General features: G+C 45.1%; 1 protein-coding gene across 2 annotated transcripts in view; it reads right to left on the minus strand.

Moving 5' to 3' along the window:
* Positions 1–18,721, minus strand: part of EMC4 (ER membrane protein complex subunit 4) — a 160,457-nt gene that overhangs the window by 41,319 nt on the left and 100,417 nt on the right. For both annotated transcript variants that reach the window (XM_086920410.1, XM_086920411.1), the window contains exons 4-5: positions 10,458–10,611; positions 9,247–9,407 (exon numbers count right to left, since the gene is read on the minus strand). In XM_086920410.1, coding sequence (XP_086776536.1) covers positions 9,247–9,407; positions 10,458–10,611 — 315 coding nt within the window. The remainder of the gene's footprint in view (positions 1–9,246; positions 9,408–10,457; positions 10,612–18,721) is intronic.

Raw genomic sequence — 18,721 nt, forward strand, 5'->3', positions numbered from 1 at the left:
CACAGGTCTGCTACTGCAGCCTGTGTAAGGTGGTGCATGCACCCCTTACTTAGATATAGGTTCACTATATCTATCCTAAATCACTGCACATATAAACCTATCAGTCACCCCTATGGCAGGCCTTATCAATCCTGATGGCAGGGTGTTGGGTTTATTGTGAGAGGGTGCCCATGCATGTGCAGAGGTACTCTGCACCCTTCGGAAGCTGTTTTCCGGGGTTGTTTGTGATGCAGCCAACAATATATATTTAATTGCATTACACCCTCGCGGTAAATGCTAATTTTAAAACGGCTGCTTGGATACATGTCGTGTTTGGTGTCAAACACCTTGGAAGCATACCTCCCGCCAGTAACTGGCGGGGAGGTATGAGTCCACCCTCCAAAAGGGTCATATGCGACACACCGGTACACCGGGTACCAGCTTTCTCGACCTGGGCATCGCAAAATGGATGCTGCCAGCCACAGACATGAGTCTGCCCTCCTGCTACTGAGTCAATCTCGAGCAGGAGAAGGTTTGACAATAGGTTTTCTGTCACAGGGAGGTGTGACCACCTCCCAGACATGATTTAGTGTTTTGGGGCTGGGTGGGTGCCCTCTGGGAGTGTTTGAAGTCTGCACTGGGGGCACATTTGGTGTCCCTGTGCATAGTCCAGTTCAAACCGGTTGCAGGAGCCATTGGCTCCTGCTCTGGTGAGAAACTGAACAAAGGACATGGTTGTCCTGATCCTCCCATAGATAGGTCCCCAGAGTTTGTCCCACCCCTTCCTTGGGTATAAAGAACAGGACTTTTGCAGCAGCATATGCTTTTTGGCAATCCTTGAGGCTGTGCTTTGGGCTACTTGTAGTCCTGACCCCGAGTAGTAATTGCACTGAAGATTTCTGGCCCACACTCCACGAGTTTTCCGTGGGCTGGATTCTGCTCGAGGTCCCTTCGCGATCCCTGGTCCGTTGGCCTGTGGGTTCTGTGAAGGTAACCTTGATTGCTATTGGGTTTCCCTGGTTGCTCCAGACGTGCCCTGACTCCCCATAGTTTGGAGAGTCTCCTGGACCTTGCTGGTCCACATCGGACCCGCTTTCCTCTGTCCACGTGGGTTGCATTTGCCAAGGCTTGTTGGTGTTCAATCCGGACACTGACCATTCAGCACTCGACATCCTTCATGGGATAGCTCACCTCCGGACGTTGGTCACCGTGGACGTCTCCTGGTCCCCGTGGCTGCAGAGTCAACCTCCCCGTCATCTCACCTGAAGCACCCAACATCGGTGGGCATTCGTCTACCGAGCCCCTGGTCACCCTGAAGTGGCCCAGACTCTGTCCTCTCTGCTTTCAGGTTCTTCTCACCTCGGATCCAGGCTTGGATTCCACCGGACACTTCATCTTCCCGGCAGCAGCACTTCTTTGAGTCACGCCATTGAAAACGACAAAGGTTTCCGACATCACTTAACACCTAGGCACCCGGCTCCCCTGGGATAGGTAACACGGGTACTCCGGTACTCACAAGGGTGCTGGACTTAGAACCTTCTATGTTCCAAACGGTTTGCTTGAAGTCCTCTCAGAAGTGTCCGTGATCTCTAATTTTCCAACTACGACTTTCCCTCAGAGTTGTACGGAGCTCGCGTATGTGTTCTCACACTGCACTTGTCCTCCATGGGTCCCCTGTGTCACTACTTTGGGTGGTTCCTTGGGGTCCCAGCGGTTCTACGTGTACTAGGTACTGTGTCTAGTTAAGTCGTTGTTGTTATACCACTTTCTTAGTATATGGTTTGGTCTTCCCCTGGGGCCCACTGTGTATTGTGCTATTTACTGTTGTTCGAGTGATTTAATATTGTGTGCTTTGTGCTCTAATCTCATAAAGAGGTTAGTAGAGAGTGTTTAATAATAAATACATATATTTTATATACCTCTTGTGTGGTTCTCCTTTCATTTGGTTATTCAGGCGGTCCTAATCTGGTAAAACAAGCAGCTTTACATTATTTCGAGATTTAGCCTGAAAGCTTCTCTCCACAGCTACCACTAGGACAGCTTTCTGTCAAGGTTGCCTTTGACCTAATCATCAATAAGGGTCGTTTGGACTGGTGCAAGGTGCCCACTTTAATTAGTGGACAGCATATACCAGGCCAACTTCTCACAGTGAGTAAGTTGCGTAATACACAATGTTTCAGTTGTGGCACACTTGGCCAGGTATTATGGGTTCTAATATGTTCTGTCTAGAGATATGCCTGGTAAATATAATGAATGCAAATGACTGGTCATTCTTTAAAAGGTTATATTTTAAGCTGTGGGTGAAATAGCCTCTTTAGTGGTGAATAAGCTTTTAACTAGCATAATCCTCCCCTCTGATCCAGACATAGAATAAAACAATTCCTAGCTCCTTTGAAGGAAAGTTACAATTATATTAAGGAAATAGTGGCGAGGTTTTATCGCATAAACCAAAATCTTGAAAAAAATGTCGCCTGCTGCATAACCACCCATGAAGTTTGTTAAGAGTAAGTAAGTGTTAGATCTGGGGGTCTCTAGTTGGCATAGGCAAGTACCTTCGTCCAAATAGGGACTCTTACTTCTAGTCAGGGTAAGGTGGTACACACTGTTGAAAACCCCTGCTCACTCCCTTGGTAGCTTGGCACAAGCATACAGGCTTATCCCGAAGGCAATGTGTAAAGTATTTGCACTAACACACACAGTAACACAGTGAAACACCACAAGTGTACACCACACAGGTTGTAAAAAAAAATTTAAATATCTTTTTTATATAGCTTAGGTCAGATAAAAAACATCCAAAAATGCACAGACCTAAATTACTCCTCCTATAGAAATGTGTCTTTGTTTTAGTCCCAAAAGCGGGTACTCAGCAGTTCAGTTTTTAAAGGTCACACAGGTGTTCTGTTACTGCAGCTGGTATTTGAAATGCTGCCCTCTGTACCAACAACAGGATTCTGATCTTTAATATGGCCCCCGCAGCCCCTTACTCCAAGGTAAGCAGGACGCTGCCTGTTACCGTGGTCTCTGCTGCATAAGTAACTAGTGCTGAGCTAGAGAACCTAACACGGCCTGCGTTGGGCGCAAGCTCCGCTCTGGGATCGGAGCTATTAGGCTGGCAGACACGGGGTTGGGTAGTCCGTGTGGTTCAGCGAGTTTCTGCAGCGAGGCATGTTCCTTCTTTATGATGCTCTCCGGCCCCCGGCAAGCTCTGCTTCCTGGAACAAGCGTGGGGAAGCCCTCGAGGCTGGGACCAATAGCAGTGCGGCACGGCAATGACGAGGCGGGTATCTCTGAAGGCTGAGACCAATATCAGCGCAGCACAGTAATGACGAGGCGGGAATCCCTGAAGGCTGAGACCAATCTTAGAGCGGAATGGCAATGACGTTAGCAGACTCTGGGCCAGCAGGGGTGAACCGGTCTAGCGGCTCCTTTTTCCTCAGTGAACCCGGCCTCGGGCGCTCAGGTCAAGGTGCGGCGGTGAAGGCTAAAAAGGGGAAACACAGCACGCTTGATGATCGGAGGCGGTGGTGAAAAGATACTGGCCCTCAGTGCGTGCTTCCTGTCACAGGCAGTTTTCTTTGTATGTCGACTGCACACCGAGACACCAAAAGGCAACAGGCACCGGCTGTGCGCCCAAGCACTTACTCAGATTGTTATTAAAGATCATTTTGGGAACCTTGTTATCTCTGCGTTCCCAACCGGAGGCCAGCTCTTCTCAGGCCCTTGGAGATAGGTAGGACACAGCACACAACAACGTCCTTTCTGTAGTCAGGTGGGGTACACAGCAAAGTTCTTCAGTTCTCCTCCTTAGGAGTCACAGCAAACTGCAAGTCAGCCCCAGATCACACAGCAAAGGCAGTCCTTTTTCCACAGTTTCTTCAGCTGATCTTCTTTGGTTGAGAATCCTTCTTGATAGTAGAGTCTTGGGTAAACTTTTGTGTACCTGAGTTTTAACAGGAGGCCAGCTCTTCTCGGCCCTTGGAGACACTTATTCCTGGACACAGCACACAGCAAAGTCCTTCCTTCAAGCAGGTGGGGGGGGGGGGGGGGGGGGGGACACAGCAATGTCCCCTGTCCACTTCCTTAGCAGTAACAGCAAATTGTAGGTCAGCCCCACAACACATAGCAAGGGCAGTCTTCCTTTCCAGTTACTTCAGCTGATCTTCTTTGGCAGGGGTTCCTCTTATTGACAAAAAGTAGTCTGATTTTACTGGGGATTCAGCTCTTACTTTTATACCCCAAAAGTCTTTGTTCTTACATGTGTGAGGGGTCCAGGATCCAGTCCAAACCAGTTCTAGGTACCCTTTGCCAGGGCATGCCTTCTTCCTTTGTGATTGTGGGCCAGGGCCATCAGACGCACGCACCGCAAGAGGTGGAGACAGCATTGTGGGAGGCAGGCACAGCCCTATTCAGACCCAGGTGCTACTCCTCCCCACCACTCTACATGTAGATTGGTCTATTCAGCCTGGTGCGGAGTCACCCAGTCCCCTGGAGAGACCCTCAGCCCCTGTCACTCACAAACCAGACAGTTAATACACAAACAGGCAGAGGCACACAGAAAGGTTGAACAGGAAAATAGCCACTTTCTAAAAGTGCTATTTTCAAACACAGAATTTAAAAACCATCTTTCCTAAAAGATGCGTTATCAAACTCTGAGTTCAGGGATACCAGACTTCAGCTTCCCATTTTGCTCCTATGGGGAGATATGCAGGTGCACAGGGGACACAGCATTCCCCATTCTATCCTATAGGAAAGATGGCCTTTCAATTGTGAAAAACGAAATTGGCAATATTTCACTATCAGGACATGTTACCCACACTAGGACATGTCCTACCTTTCATATACACTGCACCCTGCCCAGGGGGGTAACTTGGGCCTACCATAGGGGTGTCCAATGTGTAAGAAAAGTGTAGGGTCAGGCCTGGCTAGTGTGTACACTGGCCAGGACAACATGGCAGTTAGCAACAGACCACAGGCACTGCAGTGGCAGGCCTCAGACACCATTTTATGGCTACTCGTGTGGGTGGCACAATCAGTGCTGCAGGCCCACTAGTAGCATTTGAATTACCAGCCCTGGCACACTCAGTGGACTTTACTAAGGACCTACTAGTAAAACAAATATGCCAATCCTGTATAACCAAAACAAATATGCCAATCCTGGACAACCAACCACAATACCAATTTACAGGGAGAGTATATTCACTTTAGTACTGATCAGCAGTGGTAAAGGGCCCAGAGTCCTATAGCCAACAACCACAGGTCAGAAAAAACAAGGGAGGAAGAAAGCAAAAAGTTTGGGGATAACCCTGCAAAAAGGGCCATTTCCAACAGTAAGGTGTTAATTAATGATTTTCTTACTGCTTTTTAAGATGCTTTTCTGGTATTTTATTGTTACATTCTAAGTGGACTTAAATTTCAAGAGTTGTTATTATTGTGTAGGAGCCAAGCACAAACACATTTTGAGGATTTCGCTGATAAGGTGGATGCTGCACGAAGAAAGAAGCGAGTTGAGGATGTGAAGAAGGCTCTACATGGACGTAAGACAATAGTATTGTTTGTTAAAAACTACCAGTTTTCCCAACTGGTTAAGGAAAATATAGTATGGTTAATTGTTTCATGGTTTGTTTTATCTGTTGTTAAAAATAAACCAAGAAGAAGAAGGGATTTCCTCGGGTACACTGGAGTCCCAATTCGATGTAGACTGGTCAGAGTTCATGACTGATCATGATAAACTGCTAAGAGAGGCTTGGCTGAAATTCTCTTACTACAAAATTTTACAGAGGTGGCACTGAAAGGCTTACAAATAACATACGGAAAAAAATGACGGCTAATGTATTGTGCTGGAGATGAGAGGAGAAGGAAGGCGATATTGTGCACAAACTATAAGAATGTTCAAAGATAAAACGAAGGTGGGATAGGAACTAGCGAGAGAAAATATGTAAGTGACATACAAATATCACTGACATGAAGGATCACAATTCTGCACGACATGTTGGATTTTCCACCCGTGACAATTGATTTGGACAGCTATGGGCATATCGGTGACTAGAATGAGCATCCTACATCTCTGGAAGTCCCGAGTTCTTAACATATATGATAACTGGCTGGAAGAAATGCATAAACTGGTAAACTTTCAATATTTAATATACAAATTAAATGACAGTTCACCTTAATTTATGGAGGTGTGGTGTAGATTTTTGGAGCTTTGGTGACCGTACCTACTTAAAGTCGTGCAGAGAGTAACGCATTTTAGTTTCCTGGCTGCGTTTAATGGCCCACGTTGAAATTTAGCATCTAAATTATGGAAAGTTCGAAACGAGGCAGATAAGTTCTGGAGTTACGTGTAGTAATGAAGTAACTGAGGTGCATTGGTTGGATTGGCAGGGCACAAGAGAGGTAGAACAAGCACGACTGGTAAATTGAGTTGCTTTAGCCTGTTCATGGTCGTCTGTTGCTATTTAAGGATCAATTACTGTACAGAAAACACATGACCCTGTGGTTAAAAAAATTGTGTATATACTTTTACATTTTTAATTCTATCCAATAAACATTGTAAAAAAAAAAAAAAAAAAAGCATAGTCCTTGCATCTATCTGTTAATGGAAACAAAACTTTTCTTCACAAAAGTGAGTAAAATTTTCATTATTTGCTTTTAAAATAAAATATGCCACGAACATATGTGCCACTTGAAAACAATATGGACAAAAGTTGTAGACCGTTTTGCTAAATTATTGCGCAATTTGACAAAATATAATGTACTACAAAATATCTGTAACTTGAAAAAAAGTCAACAAAGGTTTAGAAACCATTTTGTTTAACTATTGAGGGATTTTTAAGGGCGAATTTTACTACCATTTCTTTAAAGCATTATTAAATAAAACGTTTGATGGAGAATTTGTAAAAAAAGCATTACGGTCAATACATAAAAAAGATACTTTAATGGCCCGATTTCTACAGAAAATCACAACACACTACATGACTCAACCCTGAGACCTTGCGTTAATGCAGATTTATAACTTTCAAGAATTCACATGAGTTTTCAGAAATAGAAATGGCAATATGCCACAGCTGCAAATTTCCAGGCATACTCCTAGCAAACATTTGCACATTTGCTCATGTGAAAAACCTCTTATGAGATCAAAGCAACTTTTACTCATGGAAGCCAAACTTGCATGCATCAATAGCTTTGAGAATTGGGCCCATAATATTTTGACTGGGACACAACCTTGCAGAGTTAACTAATGTGTGTAATGCAAATGCCCGGTCATTGATACAGCACTTGGTTTGCGCTTAGTTATGGCAAACAGGAGAACTGAGGCACAGTGAGTTACCGTGATAGGATCAAGAATTATACAATGTAGAGAAGGACAGACTGCAGGTGGACTCTTTGATCCTCAGCTGGCATCCTAGACGGTGGACCATCAGTATAATCTGGGTTTACTTACAGTAACATTTTGTGAAAATGAGTACATGCTTCTTAGTAAATTTACAATTTACAAGACGGTTCCCCAGAACTAAAGTAAGAGTGAATTAGTTCAATTCAAACAATGGTATAAACAGATCTCAGCTGTAATTAGAATTCCCGCTTAATGAAAATGCTGGCATATTTAGACCCTACCATTATCAAAACACTGGCCTATACTGCAAGTCTGTGAATATTCAAATTTTAACCCAAATAGGTCACTGGTATGTTCGGTGGCATGTATAATCAGAAAGGTAGTATAATCGGAGGCTTGCTAAAATCCAACCTGTGACGTAATATGAGCCCTGGCATTGTCAGAGGAACTATTATAAGCACTCTGATATAATAGGAATGCTGCCATAGCTCGTCACCTCACTAAATGGGACAGGCAGATGTCTAAAGCATGTTGTGCATTTGACAAACAGATATTTATTACATTCCAATCCCTGCTATCTCCCACATCTGAGGGAACCAGCAGAGTGTAGCTGTACCCTTGTATTTCGTATTCTTATGCTGGAATGTGTGCCCAAGGTTATTTCTCCTACCTGTCCTAAGTGCCTGCTTGGTGTAACTGCCAGGTCATTCCAAGTCATTTGAAAATAGATTGCTCAGCTAGTTTATTTTCAGCTTATAACACTTTGCAAGCTGGACCGTCTAATATTCTTCTTTATAATTTAAAGCCAAAATTACTACTTCCTGAATGCGAAATGCTGTTGGCTTAAAAAAAGGGCTTGTTGAAGGTGCACGCTTCACCTAGTGCCACTTGACAGCTATGAAGCACATGTACAGCTCTCAGGTATCTATTCACTAAGCTAGTGTTTTCCTTCTTTAAACTAATTTAGAAATTTCAAAAATCATTTGTGTTTTTGTTCACAGAATGTTGGTAAGGGTGCAAAGATGCAGCCAGACTATCTTCCTCAAACTGTTCCTCTTTTGGAAGGTTACAAAAGTGCGCAAGCTCATCTGATAAGGAATGTCGTATATTTTGAGTCATTACATGGAAAGTGTTATAGAACTTTCTGCCGCACAATGTATCACGTGCCATATGTAAACAACGCCACTGGCTCACAAAACAGATGACTGAACTCATCTGCATTCCTGCAGTCGTCAGATCTCCTATGTAAGGCAGCACTGAGCACATGGATCAAACATCTTTCCATCCTCCCCTAACTGCTGAGGATGCAATTTATATAAATATTTGGACTATATCACTTTGACTGTTTAGCTGTAATTATGTTTGCAACGGACTTGGACTAATGTATGTATTTTTGTTAGCTATTTACACATTTAGCATCAAACTGGAAGCATAGAGCTATATTAAAAAATGCTGATGTTATCAGAGCTTACCAGGCGGGAACATTTGAACACATTTAATTGATAGGTGAATTACTCGCGAATTTCACAGCAGTAACAACAATATAGAACAACTAGGGTGCTGTTTCCCAACCTTTCTTACAAGACCTCTAACTAGGTTTCCAACTTCTGGGATCTGTGCCAGTTCGGGTTAGGAAGATCTGAGACTCTATTCTAGGCAGATTGCTCTAGCACGTTTAGAGCACATTTTACAGAAGCCAATATGAGAATTCCTGTCTGAATTCCACTACCAGGAGACCGCACAGATAACAGATGGCCCGGCAGCACTCTCTGTAACAGGAATGAGCCGTCACTGTCGAGGCCCCTTTGGGTTTCTTACATTTCTGTCACGCAGACAGATCCTTCAGGTTGCCAGTGACCACTGACCAGGGGATGGAAGACCAGGTGTTTAAGAAACAAAAGAAGAGATAGCAGCATGAGGCTCATCCTACTTACCTCAGGGGGCTCAATGAAGGCTAGCCAGTCAGAGGCGTGTGTTGGCAGCAGTCCCATGGACTGACACTTATACACAGCCAGTGCCAGTCCCAGGAGATTTCCAATAAGATACACCAGGCCCTGCAGGAACTTCTGGTTCGAACTCTCCAGCATCTTGAAGGCTGGAAAAAGAGAAACTGAGTTAACGAACTCTAAAATGAGAAACTAGAGAGGCAATGTCATGGCCTTGGATTAAACCAGATGTACCCAATATTGGAATAAGATCAACTACTGAAAGGCTGGACAGATCAAGGACGGACGAACAGCAGGAGGCACTGGAGAGCAAGATTGGGTACTCTCACAGCCCTGCACTGTGCTAGTATGAGGCTCTGTAGGGCAGGCAGGTGGATACTGTCAGAGTTCAGAACGAAATAGGAAATGTTCTGCAAAGAAGGACAGAGGGGTAGCTGCAGAGCCCAGAACTGGATAAAACTGAGGGACAGTACGGCATCGAGTGGTACTGTCAGTGCCCCGTACCAGAGTAGCAGGAATGGCTGTCAATGCTCAGGGCTGGAATAGCTGGTGGTCCTGCAGGAAGTATGGAGAAGTATTGTCAGGGTCCAGGAACGGAATAGCAGAAAGTGCAGAAGAGATGGAAAGAGGTGCAGACAAAGCAAAGAAACGGAGCAGGAAGAAGTGCTGTAGAAGAGGACAAAGGGGAGTTGTCGGAGCCAAAGAACGGAGTAGAAGGAGGGGCTGCAGTCAGTATAGATGGCTACTGTGATAGCTAAGGGCTGTAATAGCACAGAGTGCTGCATGACTGGGATACTTTAAACAGCCACTGGCGCTGTGCCTCCTCTTGCTTCATTGCCAACGGAGTGCTGTGCATTAGCGCTAAGGTGCATCAGCCAAGCTCTGTGTGGGATCCAGTTCTGATATACCGTGGAGGGCTGTAGATCAGGGTTGATGTGCCTTGGCAATGGAGTGTAGACCTCTGTACAGGAGTAGCTGAGGGATGGAGGTTAGCAGTACAGTGGATCAGCAGAGCAGCATGTATGTCACAAGAAGAGAGCAGTAAATGATGGGACATGTCAGGACTCAGATGTACTGGCAGAGCTGTGCGTGTTCTAACATTAGCATAGCATTGGCTACCACAGGTTAAGTTGAAGGGCTCTGTTTTCGGCACTCTGCAGGACTGTATCACTCAAACAGAAAGAGGCCGGGATACTCACTTGCCGACACAGCCATGAGCGCTTGGATCGGCCTCCAGGCCATCATGCAGACCATCATGATGGGGAAGATGGAGATGGTGTTGCCTGCCATGTACATGATGAATAGGTTCATGGGTATCTGTTTCAGGGGCCCCAGGGCGATGTCCCAGCAGCGCTAGAAAAAAGACAGAGACGTTATCCCAGGCACACCCTCCCTTCGACAGACCTCAGCTGGACCATCTTAACACAGGCCATAGGATTTCTAGCCTAGGGAATTGACCACAACCACTAAACTGTGCGCAAAAACGGATGTGGACAAAAAGTTTACTCTTTGCCTCCTCGAGAGCCGGTTTTAGCCTGCAAGGCCAACTGGACGTCTGTAAACAAACAAAATACTCACGATGGATAGTGTATGAAGCACGGTAAGTTCATCAACCCCTTAAAGACAATCCAAATCCTGCTGTTAACCTTCCCCTTGAGAAACAAGGAGGGTTACCCAATTGCAATCACAGTCCATTCTGCAGGAACATTGTGATTTCTGTAACTCATCACTACCGGCGCCTCTATTGAACTTGCAACAGCTTGGGTACTGAGAGAGCTCAGTTGTCTCTATAACTGGGGGAGATGTCGCAGCCATACGACAGGAGACTGCATTATCAGTCCAGCCAGGCATCATCTTCTCCAACAGCAAAAAGTAGTTTATCTTTAAAAGTACAAAGGAAAAGGTGGGGGTGGGGGGGGGGTGAGAAGAGGTAAGGAAGAAGGTTTGGATGGGCAGGGGGGTCCTACTCGCTAGAGACACAAAAGCTTTGCAGGTATCTCTTTGGGGAGATCTGCTATCTGTATCCCACATAGCATCTGCGAGCACTTCATGTTGGATACCTATATGGTGAAGAAGCCATTATTGTATATTCTTTCCCAGATTATGGTAAACTGAGTAATCCATCCCGGGGACAGGCAGGACCAAACACCAACCCGTCTTAAAAACACAGGATTTTTTTTCTTCTTTTGCAAAAGAGATGTAATGTTTAAAACAAGGGTACAATATTGGCTTGCAATGACTCAGTTTCAGGTGTGTCACATCATTAATTTTGACATCATATATATCGACAGACTATACCAAGTACTACAATAGCATCCAGGTAAGTATTTACCATTATATCATCATGTTTTAGATAGTCCATATTTTGTAACTAAATGTTTTTTGTCTTTTTTACATATCTCTTACTTTAGTGCTTTAGTCTCTAACTATTTTTCAATATAATAACCTTGCTCATTGTACTTTATTTTAAATATATTTTAAATATTTATTAACCTTTAAGCCTCTTACCCCGACCTCTTAGATCTATCTGTACACCTTTATCCGGTAAATGCCACCAGAACACACCGAAAACCGAAATGCAACAAAGGACCATATTATACATGTTACCCATTATGTATTTTTCATATTCTATGTTTATTTTAGGGTGGTTGACTTGAAAAAATTTACTTTTCCATAAAATAAATGGTTACAAATTAAATTTCGGAAGCTTTATTCGACAGCAAGTCATAAAAGCAATTTACATCCTATCACTACACAATAAAAACTAAACCTACAATTCATATAATTCATATATATTTAAAACAGACATTAAACACTTTATGCTATCACTTCCAGTACATGTACCATGGTGACAATAATTCATTGGGCTGCATCAGATAGTTGTAAAGTGCGGGTGCGGATAGTCCAGGCCCATCCTAAAAATTTTGCAACAGCGATCGCAAGGTAGGGTGTACAATCTGTTTCCAGTATTCTAAGCGCCTCTATGTGCCTGCGTGTTCCTAAGTTAAGACACACTGGTTTTATCCATTTACGACGTGGGCAGTCATAAAGAGGGCAAACAAACAGTAAATGGGAAACATTCTCAGTTAGATCTTTGCAATAATGGCATTTCTCATCCCGGTTCGCAGACCAATTTTGTGTAAATGCGTTTAGGGGAAGAGTTCCAAATCTAAATTGAAAATACAGTTTTCTATCGAGTGGCTTTTCGATAATGTCCCAGTAGGGTTCACAAGATGGTACTTCTTTGATATCAATAAAATGACGGATTAATTTGGAGTTGGATCCAATACAAAAAGCAGATGACCGAACCATGTCCCAATACATTTTCTTCAAAATAGTCTTGGATGGAAAACATGATGCATTGGTATTAGCCCATAGGTGGTCTAGATCCAGCTTGGATAATAGACCCAGTATTTCTTTAAGCCACAAGATGGTATGAAAGCGGTCAGCATTGATAATATCCGCTAGTGCGGCAGCATAGTGAGCTAGTTCCGGGGTTGTCATTATCCGTCTCCAATATAACAGAGGGCGTAGGTGAGCTAGGTCCTCTATACTTTTCCTGCCAAGATCAAGCAACAGAGGAACAGTAGGAGTATTTTGTGGTGCCCCAACTAGGCGCCGCAGGAACCTATTCTCTGCCAGTGACAAGTCCTTCAAATTAGAGAATCCCCATAATTCCGATCCATACAGTGAGGCGCTTATCACCTTCATGTTATACATTTCTAAAGCAGGGGTGATTGGTTTAGTCAGTGAGGCTCTATGTTTAAGCGCTACCACACCTGCTAACTGATGGAATTTTAAGACTGCCATGTCAATATGATTTTTCCATCTCATATTACCCTGAAGGGATATTCCTAGATATGTAAAAGCCTCTACCTGCTCTAAAGGGGTACCACTAAAAGTAATTGAGCCTTTGAATGACTTCCGTTGGTTCATACACATAAACTTGGTCTTAGAAGTATTCAACTCTAGACCGCGGTTCTGTCAAAACTCACCAAATGCATTAACTGCCTTCTGAAGCCCACTAGGAGTTCGTGATACTATCAACGTATCGTCCGCAAACATGAGGACTGGCACACGAGCCCCTGCTAGCACTGGTGCATCGGTGGGGAACCTTCTTAAGTGGTCCACAATACCATTAATGTATATGGAAAACAATGTGGGGGCCAAGACACACCCCTGCCTAACCCCACGTTCCACAGGGAAAGGATCAGTCACTTCACCCTGTGCCCCCCACCTGATTCTGGCGTAGTTGTTTTCATGCAAGCGGACAAGCAGTGTTAGCAGTTCTGGACTTATACCAGCTTCAGCAAGCACACTCCATAATTTTGGCCGTGGAACTAAATCAGAAGCTGATTTTAAGTCAACAAATACAGCTTAAAGCGGGCCATTGATCAAAGTCACATTCCTCCAATAGAGGGCTATAAAGTAGAAAACCTGGTCGATTGAGCTTGTCAGGGGCGAAAACCAGCTTGATATGGAGACAAAATATCTTTTTCAACTATCCAAGATTGAAGCTTGTTCTGCACTAATCGATCCATCAGTTTTTGTGCTGAATCTATATGGCTGATGGGTCTATAATTACTGGGTAGCGATTTGTCACCCTTTTTAAAAACTGGAATTATTTCCGCACCCTTCCAAGAAGTGGGTATAGGTGCACCCTGGGCCACAGAGTTGGCTAGCCATGAAAAGTACTGACACCATGATTCCCGATCACTTAAAAACACATCGGCAGGAATGCCATCCATGCCTGGCGCTCTTCCCCCTGTCACACAGTCTAATGCAATACTGACATCTTTTATAGTAAATACTTGGCAGCTGTAGAAGACCATGGGGGGTAGGGAATAACAATCTGCAGCTAAATTACAGGCATACTGAGGCTTGAAAAAATCTATCCACAGGTTTTTAGCAACATTATTTTGTGGGGATTCTGCTGTCCCTCCTCTGTCCCACTTAACAATTGCCCAAAATTGCTTGTGATCTTTAGCGGCACAAGCAAATTTCAAGTCGCACCAATGATCTTCGTCCCACTGTTTCTTAGCTTTTTTTTGGGCTATTGTATATATATATCCGTGGCCTTCCTCACTCCTATAATATTCCTAGACCTGAGCTCGGTACTAAGATTCTGGCGGGCTATTCTACAGGATTGGTCATACCACCCTAGCTTAGGTAACTTTTTCATAGCCCTGCTTTGTGATATTGTTTTCAAAAAGAACCCCTGAAGCCTGGTAAAAAAATTAGAGTAAGTCTCTGCCATAATTTCAGGGAAATTTGGTTTATTACTATGTAATTTCAGAATGTTTACTTCCTCTGCCACCACTCTCTTAAGATCCTCAATCTTCTCAGGGTCTTCTACCAATCTACCCCATTTTACATGGCGCTAATTGTTTGAGGAAACTATATCTAAGGTCACCTTGCCACCCCCAAGACTTGTTTCTCTCATCTCTAAATTAATTTGGAAATCCATGCAGAGCGGATTGTGATCACTTTCAATTCTACTTTTTACAATCATATCTTGCAGCCTATGCCAGTCCCTGATATCCACCAGGAAGTAGTCTATTCGGCTAGTTGACCTTCCATTATCAAATGTGTTATTCCCTTGATGATCTGATGGGATACGCCCATTTGCTGCTCTAAGTCCCCTTGCTAGGCATAGACTCCTAATTTGGATGGCCACAGCAGACCATCTCTTGACCATATCCAGTTCAAGCTGGGGAACTCCCCATTTGCTATCCTCCTCTGAGGCCAAAATCTGATCCTCTTGTCCAGGAGGTTCAAAAGTGGTGTTAATATCACCCCCTACTATAATAGATAGCTGAGTTGGCAACAACTCAAGCTCCTGGTCAAGGACAGATATTACTTCAGATGTATTCCCCCCCCAATCCCCCTGGCATAGATGTTGAAAATAGCCACCCCTTGGCCATTGGCCCACGTGATGTTGACTGGCAATATATCACATGATGGAAGGGTCCTTTGTTGGATTTTACAATGTAATGATTGGCGTACCCATATTGTCAAGCCTCCAGATGGGCACCCTTTAGGATTTTTTATAGCTGGGATATAAAAATTAAGAAATCCAACCCGATAGACTGGGCTCAATGACCATGTTTCCTGAAACAAAATAATATCATGTTGGTCGATAAAGTCGCACCATTCTGGGGAAGTGAGTTTATTAGCTATTCCGGCGAGATTCCAAGAAAGGAAAGTCAGCCTTGTCTTATCTGTAGTTAGACATGCCTTCCCTGGAGGTGTCAGCCTGTCTAGTCTTGCAGACACCAAAACAGCTTCAGGATCTAGATTAATAGGGGGGTGGTCTAATGGTTCGAGAGAAGAAGCTACGAGCCCAAGACCAATATTTCTCTCCGAGTTGCTCACAGTCAGCAGTACAGGGACTTCCCTATCTAGCCCTTTTTCATTTGAGTTAGGTAGTCCCCTCCTTCTTACTAGGGACGCAGTAACCAAACTGCCCTTATCAGCGCTAATACAAAAGTCGTCAAGCGCTATTGAGTCATTACATTCAGTGCTTTCACCACAACCAAGTCAATCACATTCATTAAGATTGGATAGTGCTGAGAACCTATTTTCAAGACTCGGACCCCAGTCGCTAATTTGGCCACCCCTAACCCTTCCCTTTGACACCAAATTCCACTTAGTCCTCAGTATACTTGAATTCAGAACATTTCCTCTTCTAGAATAAAATAATTCAAGAGTTAGTGGGATTATATCTGCAGTTCTACGTTGAGGGGGAAATAAGTTTGGCAGGATGTTGGGGAGTACATCAGGCCCTGAGAAATGCAACACTGCACAGTCAACCCCAAATCTTTTGGGGCTGTTCCCTATCCAATCAACTCTTCTTGCCATGACTGATTCCCCCGCTAGCTGCTGCTTACCCCATGGGGATATTGCCATGTTATTAGATAGCCAATGTAATGCTTTACTTAGCAAGGACAGTGTAGATTCCATCTGGCCTGGCTTCAGGGGTGGTACATTAGCCAAGACCAAAACAAGGGGGGAGGACTCTACGATGAGCTCTACTGGGCCTTTCTCTGGACACGATGTAGTTTGTCCCGCTAGTTTGCTGAGGAACCATCCTTAGATAGTACATGGTCCCCTACCTCTTGATAATGAATAGGGGGAGGGTTAAGTACTGTTGTCTCACCACCCCCCACCGTGGACCCCACAGGTGCTCTTTTTGGCTCAACTCTACATGCAAAAAAACACGAGAGGTACTCAAAGTCTGGGTAAAGAGAACTATTGGAACCGGATGGTGTCCAATCTATGTGTTCAGATCACACCGTTGATCTTGAACAGATGACACTATTATGTCAAAGAGGTGAAATAGAGAAGATACAAAGTCTATGAGTCTAGAAAACAGTACCCATCAGCCCACTCAAAAGTGGAGTATCGTCATCTGGGTTGTTGGAGAAAAGGTGTCCTCTAGGCTTTTCCCCAGCGAAAGTCTGAGGTTGCCTGATCATGGACCCTTGGATCGAGCATCCAACCCACAGAAGACAGTGTGTGAGCAGACAGGGCAAAAAAGTTGCAGTGCAGAGAATGAAAGAAAGAAAAGGAAAGTAATCCTAGTGATTTAAAAATACCTACTTTGATGACATAAGGAAACTCTACATGCCACTTGATTCGGTATATCTCCCACCTCCTCTATAGTTTTCTTTAGGAGCCCCCCTAGTCTGTGAACCTCTTCTGTTAATTGATCAATTTTTGCTACCAATGGTTTAATGATGCCCTTCAACTTTAAGTCAAACATGCTTGCTAGTTTCTTGAGCTGGACATCATCCAAGAATATACTCCCCCCTTCCTTCGTCTGAAACACATTTTTTGGGCGGAGAGGCTGGTCTTTTTCTGCTCGAACGTAGCCCACCCCGTTTAGGTTGGCCCTTATTACTCCCTCTGGTGATTCTAGGTGCGGGCACTGGGGGCGGAGATTTTTCCTCTACTGAATCTGGGTCATCCTCAGCTACCTTTTCAGTCACTGCAGTTGCCGATATATTCTGTACAAGAATGTCATTATTGATCTGGTCAAACACAGAAGCATAATTACTAGTATCCAGCTCCAATAAATCTACTCGAATAGGTTCAGGCAAGGTGGTAATAGGGAACTGGCTCAGGCTTAATGAAGACCTTCTCTCACTATTAATTTTTGCAACAACCTGTACTAGGTAATTATCCATGGTATTATTAGGTACAGTGGGAGTCTTTTGTTTAGACATGACAGCCTATACTAGTATGTTAGTCCGCTTGCAACTTAATAGTTTAGTACCCAAGAATAAATTAGAGTCCCGAACTAAACATAAACTCAATTTATCCACAATGCTGCAACAGTTTTCAAAGTCTAACAGGGTAGAAAGTAGCGCGACTCACGATGTTTTTCGGGCAGAGGTCTTGGCCCAGTCCAGTCGCGTCCTGTCTCGGACTGTCTAAGACTGTCCGCCCTTTGTCCAGGCTCCGTCCCGTGCTCTGTCCCGAGCGTGTTGAGGTGGCTTCTATTAAGGAGGAAGCACAGGAGGGGGAGGGAAGAGGACCAGCTGCGGCCGATCAGCGCCACTGGGCAGGCTGGTCCTCGCAGTCCCGCCTCTTTCCGTGCGTGGGTGGTGCAGGCAGTATCAGCCAAGTCCTCTGGGTCCCAAGCAGGACGTGAACAACAAAGTTCCTGTGGCAGCGAGCGGCTCCTGCGAAGCGGGGGCCGCGAGAAGTGGCGAAGTGGCCGGAAATCAGATCAGGGAAACAAGGTCTGTGTCGCCAGCAGCAGCCCTCCAACAAACAGCAAAGGCACCTACCGGATACGCTCACAGCTAGATCTTTTGAGCTGGAGGGGGTGGGAAGAGGACCAGCTGCGGCCGATCAGCGCCGCTGGGCAGACTGGTCCTCTCAGTCCCGCCTCTTTCCGTGCGTGGGTGGTGCAGGCAGTATCAGCCAAGTCCTCTGGGTCCCCGGCAGGACGTGAACAACAAAGTTCCTGTGGCAGCGAGCGGCTCCTGCGAAGCGGGGCCGCGAGAAGTGGCGAAGTGGCCGGAAATCAGATCAGGGAAACAAGGTCATTGTCGCCAGCAGCAGCCCTCCAACAAACAGCAAAGGCACCCACCGGATACGCTCACAGCTAGATCTTTTGAGCTGGAGGGAACGGGAAGAGGACCAGCTGCGGCCGATCAGCGCCGCTGGGCAGGCTGGTCCTCGCAGTCCCGCCTCTTTCCGTGTGTGGGTGGTGCAGGCAGTATCAGCCAAGTCCTCTGGGTCCCCGGCAGGACATGAACAACAAAGTTCCTGTGGCAGCGAGCGGCACCCGCGAAGCAGGAGCAGCGAGAAGTGGCGAAGTGGCCGAAAATCAGATCAGGGAAACAAGGTCCGTGTCGCCAGCAGCAGCGCTCCAACAAACAGCAAAGGCACCCACCGGATACGCTCACAGCTAGATCTTTTGAGCTGGAGGGGGCAGGAAGAGGACCAGCTG

This window comes from Lissotriton vulgaris, chromosome 5 (assembly GCF_964263255.1).
Source record: "Lissotriton vulgaris chromosome 5, aLisVul1.2, whole genome shotgun sequence".
Lineage (NCBI taxonomy): Eukaryota > Metazoa > Chordata > Amphibia > Caudata > Salamandridae > Lissotriton > Lissotriton vulgaris.